This window comes from Rhinatrema bivittatum, chromosome 1, assembly GCF_901001135.1.
Source record: "Rhinatrema bivittatum chromosome 1, aRhiBiv1.1, whole genome shotgun sequence".
NCBI lineage: Eukaryota > Metazoa > Chordata > Amphibia > Gymnophiona > Rhinatrematidae > Rhinatrema > Rhinatrema bivittatum.
The window spans coordinates 70,957,164-70,974,668 of NC_042615.1; the positions used below are offsets into that span (position 1 = coordinate 70,957,164).

The window sequence follows — 17,505 nt, forward strand, 5'->3', positions numbered from 1 at the left end:
ATACAATTTTAGATTTCAGTCAATAAGAAAGTAGATATGCATTTTTCTGCCACTCACCAGCTAGTCATGTTACAGGGCGCACCCACACACTGTTGACTTAAGTCCTGAGTGGGGAGATAAAACGTGCTTAGCTAGTAAATGGCAGGAAGAGCTTCCCTCAGACAGCCTTCCTAGCTTTTGTTTATTTACTCTCACTGTGTACAGACATGTGCGAAATGAGCCATAGATTTTAATAAACCTCTGATGCTTTGTGTTGGGAATATTAGGTTGAAGACACAATTGCTGTTCCGAACACAACATTTTTAACCGAATGTATCTAGCAAAACCTGTAAAAAAAAAAAAAAAAAAGTTGTTAACCATTCTTTATTTCTTTATAAGAGTAATCCTGTGCTGCCACCACCTTCTTGTCTTGCAAAACATATTGGAATGAGTGTATGAAAACAAAGACTGAATTGCAATGTTATGGTGACATGGAGCTAGGCCAGTTAACATTTCTAGCCTTTATGGTCAGAGGGTCTTAGTATATATTGACATTAGAATATATGCACTTTGTACAGTACATAACCGAGTGGGTTTTCTCACAAGTTTCTCTGTATTTTATTATTTTCCTTTATTCGTAATAGTCACGAGCAGACCTGATAAGAAAGTTAAGGGTGAGGGCCCAAACAAATTAAGGGTGGAGAAGAGGTGACCCACAACGTATCCACATTGACAATAAGTTGTTACACTTCGGCCTTTTCTTCCCCGGTCATCACTATTCAGCAACAGCCATGGGTCCCATGTTCTTGATTTTAAGCCAATTACTGTCTGGGTCTGCGCCTGGATTGAATGCTCTGGTTGTGTTTGTTCCACAGCTGGCCATGCTCCGAGTTTGATCTGAATTCCATTCGGCTGATTGTGTACCAGGACTGCGAAAGGAGGGGCAGACAAGTCTTGTTTGACTCAAAAGCTGTTCGGGAGGTTGAGGAGGGAGCTTCACAGGTAGGAAATACTGATTTCTCTTGTGGTGAGCTACTTTTTAATTTTTCCTTCTGCACCTGTCCTTCCAAGTAAGTCAGAAAAGTTTCTTGAGACAAAGGAGGTGTGGAGAATTTATTTCATATGTTCCGATATATGCTATACTCTGGTTCTGGTTGGTTTAACACCATGTGTGCATTGGAGGTATTTTTGTGGAAATGTTTTGTCCGTATTGTGCTAGTGTAGATAAGAGCAAAGAAGTGATGGCACCTATTAACGTTTTCCCCCCATGTGAGGTGCTCTAGCACATCTTGCAAAAAGATTGATTGAATGTTACTGGTTTTGCATTGAGCTTTCAGCCCAGGGTACCTCGTATGAGATGTGGGTGAACCTGAAATGCTTCTTTAGAGACAGGAGTGGTTCTGGAGGATTGGAGACAAGTAGAAGTAAGGAGGAGGCTAGGAACTGCTGCAGGTCCATTAGCCTGACATCTCTGGTGAATAAATGAATGGAACTGCTGCTAAAACAGAGGCTAGTTCAGTTTCTGGAATCCCAGTGAATTACAAGATACGAGGCAGCATGGTTTTACCAGAGGTAAATCTTGTCTGACGAATCTGATCAATTTCTTTGACTGGGTGACCATAGAGTTGGATCAGGGGATAGTGCTAGATGTAGTATATTTGGATTTCAGTAAAGCCTTTGACACAGTTCTGCATAGGTAATTTGAAAATAAACTGAGCATCCTTGGTATGGACCCTGACGTGACTGGGTTAGAAACTAGCTGAGTGGGAGACTACAAAAAGTAGCAATAAATGGAGTTCATTCCCAGGTGTGCAACATGGGTTGGTCCTTGGACTAGTACTTTTCAACATTTTTGTAAGTGACTTTGTGGAAGGACTATTGTGAGAGGTTTTTGCAGATAATACCAAAATCCACAACAGGTTATATACCCAGGAAGCTTAAGGAATGGTCTTGAGTCTGGCAGCTAAGATTTAATGCTAAAAACTGCAAGACTTTTGCATTTGGGCTGCAAAAACCCAAGGGAGTGGTACAGTCTAGGCGGGGGTGACATTCTTCTATGTATGAAACAAGAGGAGGATTTGGGGGGTGATCGTATCAAGGTGACTAAACAGCTGAATAAAGTGACAGCAAAAGCCAGAAAGATGCTTTGGTGCATAGGGAGAGACATGATCAGCAGAAAAAAGGTAGTGATGACATCTCTGTATAAGTGCCGGGTCAGACCTCATTTGGAATACTGTGTACAGTTCTGGCGACTGCTCCTTCAAAAGGATAGGAACTGGATGGAGTCAATCCAGAAAGTGGCTATTAAAATGGTCGGTGATCTTTGATCTAAAGCTATGGGGACAGACTTAGATTATTTAAGCATGTATGCCCTAGAAGAAAGATGGAATAGGGGAGACATGATACAGAAATTTAATTTATCCAAGCTATCAATGCTCAGGAAGGCAGGGCCAGCTCAAGGGCAAATAGTGCCATGGACGAAAAATAGTTCCTGCCAGCTCTTCAGTGCTCCAGAGTCCAGACTAGCATAACAGGTGATCCAGCAGCGCCCAGGTTGCCCCTCAGTTCATGGAGCCTTGGGTGACTTTTCAGTGCACCCTACCAAAAGGATGGCACTGAAAGGAGGCAGGTGCTTTTCAACAGAAAGAAGGCTCTGGAATGAGGGGACATGAGATGAAGGTGAAAGGGGGTAGGCTATACGGTAATCTAAGGAAGCATTTCTTTATATAAAGGGTGGTGTATGCATGGAATGGCCCCCCCCCCCAGTGGAGGTCATGCAGACAAGGACAGCTTTTGAATTAACAAAAGCATGGGACAAGCACAGGGGATCTCTGAGAAAAAGGTAGGGATTGCAGAGCTGAGCAGTTGGTATGGATGGGCAGATTAGATAAGCCTTATGGTCTTTTAATACTGAGGGGGGATATGATAGTGGTCTTTAAGATCATGAGAGGTCTTGAACGAGTAGATGTGAATCGGTTATTTACACTTTCAAATAATAGAAGGACTAGGGGGCATTCCATGAAGTTAGCAAATAGCACATTTAAGACTAATCGGAGAAAATTCTTTTTCACTCAACGCACAATAAAGCTCTGGAATTTGTTGCCAGAGGATGTTGTTAGTGCAGTTAGTGTAGCTGGGTTAAAAAAAGGTTTGGATAAGTTCTTGGAGGAGAAGTCCATTAATGGCTATTAATCAAGTTTACTTAGGGAATAGCCACTGCTATTAATTGCATCAGTAGCATGGGATCTTCTTGGTGTTTGGGTAATTGCCAGGTTCTTGTGGCCTGGTTTGGCCTATGTTGGAAACAGAATGCTGGGCTTGATGGACCCTTGGTCTGCCCCAGCATGGCAATTTCTTATGTTCTTATGTCATGTTTCTATGAAAAGAAATCCCCCATTTCTTAGCATTCAGACAGGTTAATCCATGACCAGTGGGTTATGCACCTCTACCTGCAGATGGAGACAGCGCAAAACTGAAATCATGGTGTGTGTGTATATTTATATATATACCCCTGCAGTGACATCAGCCTGCCAGTATTCTCCGTCTCCAGCAGATGGTGGATTTGCATCTCCCTAGTGGGTATTTAAAAAAAATAAATAAATAAATAAAAATTCAGAAGGAGAAAAGAAGAAAATTAATTTGCCCTCACTTTTGTGGTGATACCTTATGGTTCCTCCCTCAGTTGAGTTTTCCTGAGATGATTTCTGCAAATCCCTCCCACAATAGAGTGCCTTGCTCTGGTATCTGGTTTTCTGCCTTGGACTTAGCTGTAGAGAGAAATAGCTAAAAGGCTAGCGGCTGCAGGAAAGCCGAGCCCAACGGTAAAGGTCTTTGTCCTCTCCCCCCACAGCTGGAGTCCAACTCTATACTCAGCCAGGATGGCCTGAGCTCAGGTAAAGAGTTAATATAAAAGAAAAAAAAAAGAAGAGAGAATTTTAGGGATTCCATTTCCTTTCTGGTCTTCAAGCCTTGGTGCACCAATCTGATGTCCGTTCCCACCTCTGGGGGAGCTTAGGGAGTCGTGGCAGTTTGGAGGGTTGAGCAGCCTTTTGACTAGGCTCCGCTCTCAGGCTTTGCTTAGACACTGCGTGGTAGGCCATGGCGGCGTTTGCGCACTCTTCTGCGTGCAACTCTGCTGCGAAACAGTGTCTGACATTGATTCGCCCTTGTGCGCCTACCTGGACCGCGTATTGGACATATCCATTTTTGGCTTCCGTAGTGTACACTTATTGGACAGAGCTTGTTTTTGAGCATCCTGTCCAGGCTCGCTTGTGCAGATGCGTAGTTGGGTGCACAATTGTCAGGCGCCTTTAGGAGCATGCTTCTAGTGGGTGTTTATCCATGGCGCCAGTAGCAAAGAAGCCTAAGTGCCTTGCCCTTTGTGCTGCTTGCCGTATTCGTGCATCTCAGCCTGGCATCCCCTCTGACTTGTGTCAGTGCTCCTTGGAGGCGCAGGGAGAGTTGTCTTCAGCTGATTTTGCTGAGCCCGGCCCTAACCAGCATGATGTGGGAATGGACCGGAGGGGGACCTGTCAGAGGCTTCACTGGTTTTGGGGCTCCCCTAACTGGTTCGTTAGCAGGGGAAGGCAATTCAATGGACGCAGAACTGATGCCCCCTGGTTTTGGTATGGATCCTTCTGCCCTTTCTTGGGTGAATTTTTTCAAAGGCTGCAGTCCTTCAGGCAGGCAGTGAGTTGGCTAAACCTAAGAGTTCAGGATCGCAGACTACAGATCCCTGCATGCCTGGTGCCTTGGATAAGCGTTGGAGTACGTCTAGACCTGCTGTGGGTCACGCTGATAGAGACACAGATGGCATGATGATGAAGGCGGTCCTTACTCCCGGGAGGCTCTGGTCTCCCAGACAGTGAAGATGCTGCGGGTGCCGGGTGCTGATTCCATGTCTGAGTCAAAGAAGAATCCCATTTTAGTTTTGTTGCTTAAAGCATCATGTTTTTTCCCCATTATGGATGCTATTTAAGAATTGATTGATCTTGAATGGGGCATCCCAAAAGCTAATTTTAAAGGGGTGACGAGCTTTGGATCTGACTGCGAGAAAGCAATTGCGCTTTCCAAAAGTAGATGCCCTGGTTGATGCTGTCATCAAGCGGATGACTATCCCTGTAGAAGGGGGAGTGGCATTGAAGGATGCGCAGGATAGGAGAATTGAAGCTGTCCTTAAGTAAGCCTTTGAGGCTTGGGCAATGAATTTGCAGATAGCCTCTTGCAGCTCCCTGGTGGCTCACTGTTGCTTGCTTCTCTCTCAAGAAGTCGATGAGTCTGGTTTGAATTCCAGAGCAGTGATGGAACCGGCAGCCGCCCTTTTGCTGGTTGCAGGCTGCGGCCTGGTCTGCACTTCTGCCAGAGGGTTGGCTTCGGTGATAGTGGCCAAGCGTCAGTTATGCCTGAGAAATTGGTCAGCCGATACAATTTCAAAGTCTAATCTTACACAATTGCCTTTTAAAGGATCACGCTTGTTTGGGAGTGAGTTGGAAAAAAAAGAGCCAATAAGTGGGGTGAATCCCAGGTTTCTCGGTTACCAGAGGATAAAAAAGCAGGCACTGTGCTCGTTTGGTGCAAGAGGTCGGGCTAGGGGTTTCACATGTTTTTGGCCTTACAGAGGAGCAGCTTTTCAGAGGGCTCGACCTTTGGGTAGGTCTCAGTCCTTTGTCCCAGGCAGGGTGTGGGCTCAATTGGCGCTGCCCCCCAACCCCCTGAATGAGAATGTTCCGACCCACCCCTGGGAACAGGAGATAGGGCAGAGCTTTCCAAACTTTTCATGTTGGTGACACACTTTTTAGACAAACATAATTTCACGACACGGTAATTCAGTCTACTAGTAAACCAGAGGTTAAAGGTTAAACGAATGAAACATATTTCGACAATTTATGTATGTTTCCTTAAATATATACATAAATAAAATGTTTCACGACACAACCTATCTCATGAAAACCTTAAATTTATATTAAAAATATATATTCCAAGATTCATGTTATTGTTATAATTTATGAGAAACAATAATAAAACAAATTGTCTGTCCCCCACACACTCATCTCTCTCCTCCCCCCAGCACATGTCTGGCCCCCACACACTCATATCTCTCCCCCTCAAGCACATGTCTGTCCCCCCAGCACGTTTGCCCCCACTCACTCATCTCTCGCCCCCCAGCACATGTCTGGCCCCCACACTCATGTACCTCGTCTTTTTGATTGTTGCCAGTTAAGTGCTTCACTCCCTTCCATGATCACCAGACACTGCTGCTTGCAGTCAGTACTCCTCATGGCCAGGCCTCATCGGCAGCAGCAGCCAATGCAAGGATGGCTGGGCTCGTTCCACCCTCCAAGCCCCCCAAAAAAACACGATTGACAGCAAAAATCACCCAATAATAAGCAACCCATAAACTGAAAAAAAAAAGTGAATCTCTAGGAAAAAAAAGCCCAAACTCGCATCAGAGTTGACCGGGCTTGCGCGACACACCTGCACACTGCAGGCGACACACTAACGTGTCCCGACACACAGTTTGGAAAGCTCTGAGATAGGGGGTCGCCTGCCTCTCTCTTTTTTTTTTTTTTATCGGAGGTGGGTCAAGATCATGTCAGACCAGTGAGTTCTGGAGGTGATAAGAGTCAACTATGCTATGGAGCTTTTCAGCGTTCCTCGGGACATTTTCATGGTATCTCCCTGCAGCTCTCCACAAAAGAGGCAGGCAGTGGAGTATATGTTGTCAAGGCTCCTCAGCCTGCGGGCTGTGATCCCGGTGCCCATGTCACAAGAAAATACGGGCTGATATTCCATCTATTTCGTGGTACCCAAGAAGAGGGGTTCCTTCCTCCAGAAGTTGTGAGCACCATTTCTGTGCTTTGCAGAATGTCTGTTTTGAAAAGCTAAAGGTCACACACACCATACCCAGCCACCCTCTGCGTTATATATAAGGTAGTCCATGGGTTATTTTAATGTCTTCCACTATAGTTGTTCACATGGGCACATGGGTGAGAGCAACACAGTGTGACTTTTTAAAAATTCTTTTTCTCAGTGACTTGTCAAGCACATGATTAGCAGCCTTTGTTCCTAATGACAGTCACACTGCGGATTAGATAAGCAGCAATTGCACAAAATTCCATGCCAAATGAAAACTGGCATGGGAAGGTAAACAAATAATTGTGCCATAGGGAAGATCCAGAAAAATGCTCTTTGCACCTTTCTGTTTGTAGATGGCAGTGAGGTTTGGGGGAGAGGGGATGGGAGGCATACATGGCTCATTAGTGTCATCACTTCGGCTTTTTCACAACAGAATGGGGGGGAAAAAAATAACCATTCTCTGTAATCCAGCGGTGCTTGCATTTGAACGTTGACACTGAAAAACGGTCTTAATCTATATATGAATGAGCTCTGTGATCAGTGGCTCACTGAGTGACTGCGGTGGATCGTGGCTGCGCTGCTTTACCTGACGGGATGAGGGCTCTGCGTCCTTTGGCATGGTGAGCAGCAGCAGTACCTGCCTTGTCTGCTGTGGTTTGAAATGGGGATTTATGTGAGTCGTCGTGTGTGCGTGTTTGTGGTATTCTTCCTACGATAAGAGGGGCAATTGAGAGAAATGCTTCAACAGGACACACTAATACAGTTGTTGGCCCACCTAGTAAGCTAGATGGTAAGAATCTGTCTCCAAAAATTGGACAAGATAACTGAGATGGGTCAAGCCTCCAAGCAGGATATCTCTTGTGTTACATAAGGCTTTTGCCTTGTGCCCGGTGATCCCTGCTCCTTCTGTAGCATTAACTGGTTGATCAAAACCCTACAGGTTTGGTTTTTTTTAACCATCTCTGCGTTTTTTTTGTAACTACTTACTATGCCCAGAGCAGCTGTCAGCACGACTGTGACTGTGGCTTTGCAAAAGGGTGCTTTTATGCATGACTCTTTTTAGCAGATTTTTTTTTTTATTTTTATGGCTTATTCCTGCTGTAAAACTCTGCTTTTGGGTCGGCAGTGCCTTGCTAGATTTGCAGTCTGAGCGGAAGGCTCAGCAGTTAGACTGACAGAATGTGTAGGCACTTCTCAGCGTACAAGTTGCTTCATCAATTCAGGGGTGAGCTCTTAGATGTATGCATTTCCTATACTGGAGGGGGAACCTGGTGGGGAGAGGGAATATTTCTCTCTCCATCTCTCTCTCTCTTTTGTAATCTGTTGCCGTTTAAAATGTGTTTGACTTGTAGGTCAGCAAATCGTATCATTACGCAGTAGCCTCTTATCCAGCTGTTCGTGCCTACTGGTGTAAAGTGACGGAAAGTGGAGTGCGTGCACTCCTTGTTCTTTTGACAGTCTCTCACCTTGCCGTGGCTTCTTTGTGTTTCACAAGTACTATCAAATTTAGTGTCTCTGGTAATGATCTGATGAAAAACGCCAAGAAGTGGTCATGGTGCCACAATATCTATCTCTCTCTCTCTCTCTGTATGTATATATATATATATATATATATATATATATATATATACTGGTTGAAGGGCGCCCCCTCCCCCTCTAAATCTATATTGGCCTCATTCTCCATTCCATCTTAACATCTCCTATTTGGAGAGTATGAAGAGAGAATGTGTAAGTCAGTGGGCATTGCACTGCATTGCAAAGTTTCTTTTTTGCCCCATTAACAAAAATAAATAAATATAGAGAGATAATGTACCTTTTTGAGTCTCCATGGCCACTATCGCATGTGTGGAAATAATGGTTAACAAATACAAATAAATAAAAGAAATATACCTTTTTTTTAATGTTTCTTGACTAGTTTTTAGGAGCCAACACCACCTTCCTCAGGTCAGAGCAAAATGAGGAAAAGATGACATTATCAGAAAATATAAATGAATTATAAAAAACATTCCAATGATCATGGGAAGACGGGTTGGGGAGAGGGATGATAGGCAGTCAAATGGAGACAGACTGGGCCTTTGAGGCCTTTCTTGTCGGTTTCCAAAGGCACAGCCAGAGGTAAAATCACAGTTGTGCATACATCTGCCAGGGAAAACCCCTCTGGATACTACATTTTTAAAATGAAAACTGTTTGGCACTGTTCAGGTCTGTGTGCATGTGTCTGTAAATGTAAGAGCCTCTGCCTATCCCTAGAAATTAAAACCAAAATGAATGCAAAACGTGTCTGCATTTTTGTTTGCTCATCATTATTTATTTTTTTAAACATCTTTTGGCCCTCAAATCCAGTAACTTTCAATGCGGGTTACAGTAAAAACACACACATTAAAATTCAAAACATACAAATAAATACAAAAACAAATCATAAATCTAAAAATATTTATAAACGTTAAATTCCTGCATATGCTTGTAAAAATAAGAAAGTTTTTAACTTCTTGCGAAAAGACCTGTAATCAGTTTCCTGCCATATTTCCATAGGATACCTGCTGTGTTTTGGCATGCGTGGGGAGAAAATAGTTGAGGAAGATGAGATGTCAGCCAGGAAGGTCCTGCTGGAACTGCTGCTTTAGGTTTTCCAAGGAAATACATTACTTTTTAGTTGTTACCATCCCTGTTGCTTGGGACCCCTCTGTGGGTAGGAAGCCATGGTATAAATCAGAGGTAGTGTAGGATCGGTGAGAATTCGCTAGAGGTTGAGCACGCAGTGATGAGGGAGATACTTGCTCAAAAAAAACCTGATATGCTATGTTTGCCTGTAATATAAAGTCAGAATTAACCTTTTGGAGCCTGCAGATGTTGAGCTCTTGCATTGAATTTTAAGTCCTGAAGGGGTCAGCTCATGGCCAGGGTTCTAGACTTGAAATCATCTAGCAAGCAGAGATCTGTATGTATTTTACCTATTTCGGCAACGTTTTTCAACACAGAAATCATTGGAGGATGCCCAATTGAAGACACTGGCGAAATGCTGCCAGACTAGCAGCAGTGGGACCTGCACCATCTCTTCCCACAGTGCCTCGTCGTCGGCTGGCTGTACGCAGCAGGCCAAGGAACCTCCTCCCAGGTACCAGGTAAGGTGAACATTGCACGTCTGGAAATGAACAGTTTGCAGTCTTGAGTTTTCGGATAGCTGTCTTCTCTCATTCTCTTTGCCCTCTCAGCACTGTTGCTAACATCTGTCCAGGCTGTCTTCCTCTTAAAGGAGGATTTTTCTCCAGAGTTAAAGAAATGACCTTGAGTCTCATTACAAAAGGTCAGTATTGGTCTGCTTAAATCCTCTTTCCTAGATATGAGTCAGGTGCAAACCCAAATCGTTTCTGATAACTGATAATAGTGTTTTTAAATACAATTTTTATTGTCAAAGCTGAGCATCTTTTTCTGTCTCCTGAAGAGTAGGAGAATGTTATTTGCATAGTTCTGCTTATATCCAAAGTATGTATATTACTTGGTTACATGGCCCCTTCACTGAGTAACTTTCTCCAAGTTCGAGCACGGGAAGGACAGGTGACTTGCTTAAGATGATGAGTGAGCAGTGACACTTTTTTTTCCACCTTGGGTCTCCAGTTGTCCTAGCTCAGCCCATGTCATGCAATGACTCCTCTCCAATGCTGCCGCAGGAGTAAGGGGCCAGAACCTGGTCTCTCTTGACTTCAGACCTGGTTTTGTGCCTGAGGAGATTTCTTAGACAAAGTAGTTTATGAATGAAGTTGCAGGTTCCTTTTCCTGTTGAAAACACACTAGGCACGCACTTCATTCTGTAAGGACAGCAAAATCCACTTTAATCAGTATTAAAAATCTGTTTATGCCGCAAATAAGAGATAACTTGTGATGATGCTAATGCAACATCTGACATTTTGGCAATGAGGAAAGGCAGAAAAAAAAAAAAAAAGGAAACTGTGCTTTTGTAAAGATGTTTGCTGTTTAAGCAACTTGACTGAAACCTGCCACGCATCGTATTTGCATGTGGCTTTGACAGTCATGGTGGCCATTGCTCTTGTCCCCGCAAGCAGCCCATGCAGGAATGCTTTCTTGAGACAGCGAAGGGCTCACTAGGCCTTTTATTCGCACAGAAATCCTGCTTCTTTTGGTTTCCCTTATTTCAGTGTATTTGCATAAATAGACATTTATGGCAGTTGAACTCTTAAGTCCAATAACTTGCAGAAATGCCTTGGAAGAGAGGATATTATTGCCATTTACCTCAGTTGGTTTTTGGCACCTCTGCTAAGACCATCAACCAAAGTTATGAGTTATTTTTGGGTACTTGCCAGGTTCTTATGGCCTGGATTGGCCACTGTTGGAAACAGGATGCTGGGCTTGATGGACCCTTGGTCTGACCCAGTATGGCATGTTCTTATGTTCTTAATGTTATGATAGTAACCAGCAATGTTAGTACAGGACCACTGGAATATCTGTCTAATCTATCTATCTATCCTTTTTGCCATCGGGTTACAATAAAACATTCATAATAAAAGAGAAACATATTAATAGAGAAAAGACACATTAAAAAGCCATAGAAAACTCAATTCTATATGGTGCACATCGTAATAAATAATTACTAGACAGGACCAGGGAACTTGCAGGGCATAACAGATGTTATGTGCTAGGGACATGTTGATAATCTTGTCTGAAGAGAGAGCTTTTCAAAGCTTTCTTGGTCTTTAGCACTGGGCATTAATCTAATGGACGGAGAGAGCAAGTTCCAGATAGTCGGGCCTGCAATTGAGAAAGCTTTGGTCCCGTGTGACTGCCAATCTTCTAATTCTTGGAGATGGTACTTCAAACAAGCATTTGCCCTGATGATCTTAAATTTCAGGAAGGGACATGAAAATGTAGGGTTGAGAGTAACCAGGGCCTGCCTGCCTGTTTGCTTGAAAAAGGGCTACCCAGCCCAGCATGAACAATTGATTAGTTTGAGAATACCTGGCTTGTTTCTTAAAGATGTTGAACATGCAGTGTTCAGGATCTGGGTGTCGGTCAAGGTATTTCAGCATGCTGTGGTCAGCTTTTGTCTCCCCTTTTGCCACCATTAGGTAAAGGTTTGTGCATTTAGGTTTGTTTGGGTATCTACAGGGGTAAGATGCATATCTGTCATATTATTTATGGATACTGTATACCCTGGTGAACTTCTGGCTTTAATGCGTATCCAGTGAGGGATTGTGCATCCTTCCCCTGTACTGTTCCTGAGGTCTTTCTGAGTTTATCCTTGTTCTATCTTAATTAGCTACTTTTTCTTCTTTTGTTTGGCATCGGATATCTGCTTTCAAATTCAAAGCCATTGCCTGGCATTATTAATCAATGTGTGCATTCTGTCTACTCCATTTGGATGTTTGTAAAGGTCACTGCTTTCGGTTTGGCTCTGTGCTGTTTGTCGGGCACAGCATATACATTCAAGATGATTAACTGGTCACGTGACTTGGAAATAGCCATATCCATTTGTGGCTTTGAAGTGTCCAGTTTCATCCATGGTTTTCCGTCAAGGGTCATATGCAATGGAAAACTCTTTTGATGCTGGTGAGAAATGCTTTAGGAACAGGCATGGCCTTGGCTGCTGCCCACAGATTTGGTTACAGCATCTCCAAATCCATTCCAGAAACGTGTGGGCTTCCTGTGCAAATGGTTTACGACTTAAATCTCTTAAGCTTCTGCCTGTTCAGGCCTTCAGTTAAACAGTTGATGAGCTTCAGTAAAGCACCAGAAAGTTGTATTTTCCATAGACTGAAAAACATCAAGGGCAAGGTGAAATCATAGGAAACTGAAGGCAGGGAGGGAGGGAGGTTCCTACGGAATGTGAGAAAATACTATTTTTCTCCGAGAACAGTGCTGGACACTTGGAACAGATGTCCAGTGAAGGTTATAGGAACCAGAATATTGGCAGAATTCAAGTTTGCTTGGGATAGAAACAAAGGGACCTTAGCGGCAGAAGGAGGGGGGGAAAAAAATCATAGATTGAGAAAGATCAGTGACATTATAGCAGGGAGGCACAAATGGGCCAACTCAGTGGATTAAATGGTCCTTTTCTGCTGACATCTTTTATGTTTCTGTGATGTAGATAGCTTTCATCTCTATCCGGAGCAGTCCATAATTCTGCAGCATTGTTGTAGTCTACTCTGTGGGTCATGTTTTGTGTCTTTCTGTTTATACGTGAAGGCATTCAAAATATAGTTTTTAAAAAAATGTGAATTATTGAATGGCAGGTACCTTTTATTTGTATTTAGCAATGCCACTTAAAGGTGCAAGTGGAGCCTGGAGGTCATGGGTGTGTTTTATGTAACCCAAGAGGGCACCCAGGATGCGCTGATCCTGCAGTGCCTGAACGTTTAGATCCTGTGCCCTGATTGAGCTTTGAACATTGGTTTAAGGGCCAGAGAAATGTGGATTTTTTTTTTTTTTTAGATTTTTGGACTTCAGATAATTCCTGAATTTAAAAAAAACAAACAACTCATTTTATTACTGAAACGTATTTTTAGAATCGGTACGAATATCTTTTTTGTATATGCTTTGTGGTGGAAGAGGCTTGCCATAGCAGGTAATTTTTTTGTGTGTTTTTGTTTTAAATGTGCATAGTTTAAAATTCAAAACTGGACCAACAAAATAAAATATACATTTTCCAAAGTGAGCAGATTGGTTGTTCATTGTGCTTTCCCATCTCCAGCTGCTGAACCAGTTTTTCTGAAATCTGACAAACTCGCAGGAGAATTGGTACTCGGACTGTTTCCAGAATCTTAGGAAAGAGACTTTTTTGCATTTTGGATGAAGATGGTGGGGGATGAGGCAGATAAAATGAGCAATGGACAATTTTGAACAGAGAAATGACTGCAGAAAAGGTCCAAATGGTCCATCCAGTCTGCCCAACAAGCTTATGGTAGCATCAAAAGTATCAGGCTTATTGGTTAAGGGTAGTAACAGCCGCATCAGCAAGTTACCCCCATGCTTATTTGTTTTCCCAGATCTTAACATTTAATGTCCTTGTTGGTTGCTATCTGAATCTGATTCCCCCTTTTTATTCTTTTCCCCCTACTGTTAAAGGAGAGAGCAATATTGGAGCAGAGCAATAATGGAGTTGCATCAATAGTATGAAGGCTTATTGGTTAAGGGCAGTAACCACCGCACCAGCAAGTTACTCCCATTTACTTTTTTCTTCATTTAGTCTTTAGGGATCCACAGTGTTTATCCCATGCCCTTTTGAAATCTTTCACTGTTTTTGCCTTCACCACCTTCTCTGGAAGGGCATTCCAGGCATTCACCACCCTCTCTATGAAGAAATATTTCCTAGTTAATACACGTGATACTGGAGCAACAGTAACATTGCTGACACTACCACACCACAATAAGCATCCACTCCGTTGGTCTATTTTATAAGTTTTTATGCATCTCCAGTGCCGCAGATATGCTATCGGCCATCCAGCCCAGAGGTGACTCCATGCCTGTTCCTGAAAAATTAAGATTGTTGTTGAGTTCCTGTTTGGGTCAAAGATGTAACTATGAGTCCAAATGTCATTCTCCTTGATTCCTCAAGGAGTGGCTTAGCAGTTAGAGGAGTGGGCTGAGAACCAAGGAAACCAGGGTTCAAATCCACTTTCTCCCGTGACACTCTTTGTGAACTTGGGTGTAACTTGATTTGCTGCTGTCATAGGTTCTCACGCAGCTTCTAAGCTCTTTGGGGCAGGGACTCATTGTACCTGAATGCTAATAATACTGTAAGCCGTCTTGAGTATTACTTGGGGAAAAATGGGTTAAAAGTTAAAATATTATGGGTTTCAGACTTGTCCATATTTGTATGTAGATTATGGTCAGATTGTTCTTGGCACTTGCGTGGACAGAAGGTAGAAAAGTCCCAGTGAAAGTGGTTAGTACTAATCTGGGAATCTTCCGTTCACTTTTCCCGGGATTGACTCTGTGTTTCTGTTGCAACACGTGTGACATGCTGCCTCCTCTTGTTCTCCGTGTAGTACACCAGGCCTGCCTCGGATGTCAGCATGCTGGGGGAAATGATGTTTGGCTCCGTGGCAATGAGTTACAAAGGTTCCACATTAAAAATCCACCATATACGGTGAGTTTATTCCTTTCTTGTACTGCCTCTAATAAGCGCTGTGATTTTGTGCAGTCCAGTGTTGGATGTGTGGTGATAAGAGAATGTGCTTGTGTGTTTTTTTTCTTTGCAGATCTCCTCCACAGCTAATGATAAGTAAAGTGTTCTCGGCTAGAGTTGGAAGCTTCTCTGGGAGCACGAACACGTAAGGATTTTCTTCTGAAATTGTTCCTCGTCTGTGGGCTTTAATTCCAGTTCCAGTAGAGGACCTGTTTTTTGTTTTTTTTTGGGGGGGGGGGGGGTTTGAAGATAGTAAATTTCCTATTAGCAGAAGTTAGATGAAAATCAGAATTGCCAGGTTATTAAAAAAATTTGAATGTGACTTAAAAAAAAAAGAGAGTAGAAGTTGGGGAGGGTGCGCTGTCATCAGCCTATCTTTCAGACTTATTCGTGTTACTGCATATGTGCACGTAAGTGGAGATTTATCCTATTATTTTATAAACTGCATGGCAGGAGCTGCACAGTACATTTGCTCCGAAACTTACATGCATGTGTTTCAGAGTATGCAAATAGTTGCAATGCAATAAAGCAGTTACTTTTCCTACCTATATTATAAACATGCACGTGTATATTTTAGGGCCATAAAAATAGTGCATGTAAGTCTAAAAACAGGTATTTTATAATGTATGCACCCATAAATACTTTGATGATTGCTCCGCCAGTTCAACCAGTCCATTTCCAGTCCACCAGGATCCTCCAGCACTTCAACCTGAACTCCTACCAGTTCACCCAGACCTCCCACCCAAACAGACAACAGACCAGTCCGATTTCTATTGCACAAGTCAATTAGCAGGTGTAAAATAGGGTGAATAAGTTAGATCATTTATATACCAATATCTCTTACAAAAGAGCAACTTCTACACGTACCTCTTGACACCGCCCTGGAATGTCATCTAAATTGCTCTTTTTTTTTGTGCTGGTAAATGTGTACACAAACTGAAAATATGCACCTGCAGACACTGGGACTGCCTATTTTTTTTTTTCTGGTGGTTTTTTTTTTGTCATTGGAAAATAAAGTGGGTAAATATGAAAATGCAATCTGCATGCTTTATTGTCTTTCCCCCGCCCTAAACATGCGCACCTGAGAACGCCTTCTCCTAACGTGGCTATAAGAGCGCATGCGATGTGGAACCCCGCACGACCTCTTAGCTGCATTGAGGAAGGGAGATTTCTCACAATTCCTGCTTTACATGCATGAGCAGCTTTGAAAATTGCCACCTGTAATTACTGTATTTGCACCTCAAAGGAAAAAGCTGTTTACGTTTTCGCAAAGAAATGCCTAAGCGAAAATAAAAATATAACAAAGATATACTCTTATTACAAGAAAAGAATCAATAATATATGGTTGGGTGGGGTCACAGAAGAGATACTTTATTGGAGTGTGAAATGCCATCATGAAATGTTTGTTGGCTGCATAAAAGATCTCTGCAACCTCCTCTTGTCTTACCGTGCACAGGGAATGACAGGCGCGTGCATTTATTCTTCACCACCCGTCTGAGAAGTAAGACGTTTTAATGATCCTTTCTGCAGCGTCGAAGACCTCTCGCGTTCAGGGGGAGGGGAGGGTGATGCGCTGCCTTGATATTGTTTCAGGTCATTGACGATCAGCAGCAGAAGCATAATTTTCCTGTTTCTTTTTTATTTATTTATTTGTTTGTTTATTTATTTATTTTAGTTTGCAAGATAGCTTCGAGTGCATTAACCAAGATTCCAGTCTGGGAAAACTAGGCTCAAATCACAGCGGCTTGCCCACCTGCCCCAGTGGAAGCAACCTAGGTAAAAACAAGACTACAAATCTGCAACAGTTTTGCCTGCGTGTCTGTATGTGTTGTCTCTCCACGTGGACAGCAGTTTTGCTTTAAAGCTCGGATCCCTTTTTTTTTTCCCCCTTTTTATTTTGTGTCTGTTTGCCTCCACTCCCCTTCCCCCTTGTTCCTTCTAGGCTTTTTGCAGGTTTGCAGCAGCAGGCTGCTGCCTGGCGTGTCCGACGCGAACCCACTCCGCCTCATCCGAAGTGCCTCTTTCTTTACAGGTTTGTGTGGCATGCGGAGTGTACTGTGACCCACACAAAACAAATGAATTCTGCAAAATGACAACTCCATTTTGGCGTAAGTTCCACGATCACTCTGCAGAAATGGAAAGACCCGAGGATCTGATACCAGTAATGGGAATGAGAAAATTTAATGAACTATTAAAAAAAAAAAAATTCCATCCCATTTTTCTAATGTTTACTATCAAGATGAATAATATTTGTTAAAAGGAGAACTTCGGGATCCTATACTGTTATTTTTTTATATTATTCAAATACCTTTACGTGTATTGTTAATTTATTTTGGTACTTGTATTACTGTTATCGCTCTCAGTTATGGGTGCTACAGTCTTTTTTGGAGGTTCCTTCATTTCATCCTTTCCCAAAAATGACCTTTGCTGTAATCTTGTACTGCTCACGGCAGCTTGGGATAAACATTTAGCAAACAGTTTAATTCAGGGCTTCCCAAACTATGAGTCAGGACCCCAAATGGAGTCCCAAA

The 17,505-nt window shown here is 42.9% G+C and overlaps 1 protein-coding gene across 4 annotated transcripts in view; it reads left to right on the top strand.

Annotated features, from left to right (window-relative positions):
• FNIP2 (folliculin interacting protein 2) overlaps nucleotides 1-17,505 on the top strand; it is a 173,289-nt gene that overhangs the window by 73,542 nt on the left and 82,242 nt on the right. For 3 of the 4 annotated variants that reach the window (XM_029617003.1, XM_029616929.1, XM_029616767.1), the window contains exons 2-7: nucleotides 855-981; nucleotides 9,813-9,956; nucleotides 14,835-14,935; nucleotides 15,048-15,119; nucleotides 16,650-16,750; nucleotides 16,917-17,006. In XM_029617003.1, the coding sequence (XP_029472863.1) occupies nucleotides 855-981; nucleotides 9,813-9,956; nucleotides 14,835-14,935; nucleotides 15,048-15,119; nucleotides 16,650-16,750; nucleotides 16,917-17,006 (635 nt within the window). The remainder of the gene's footprint in view (nucleotides 1-854; nucleotides 982-9,812; nucleotides 9,957-14,834; nucleotides 14,936-15,047; nucleotides 15,120-16,649; nucleotides 16,751-16,916; nucleotides 17,007-17,505) is intronic. The other variant, XM_029616854.1, reaches the window with a different exon arrangement.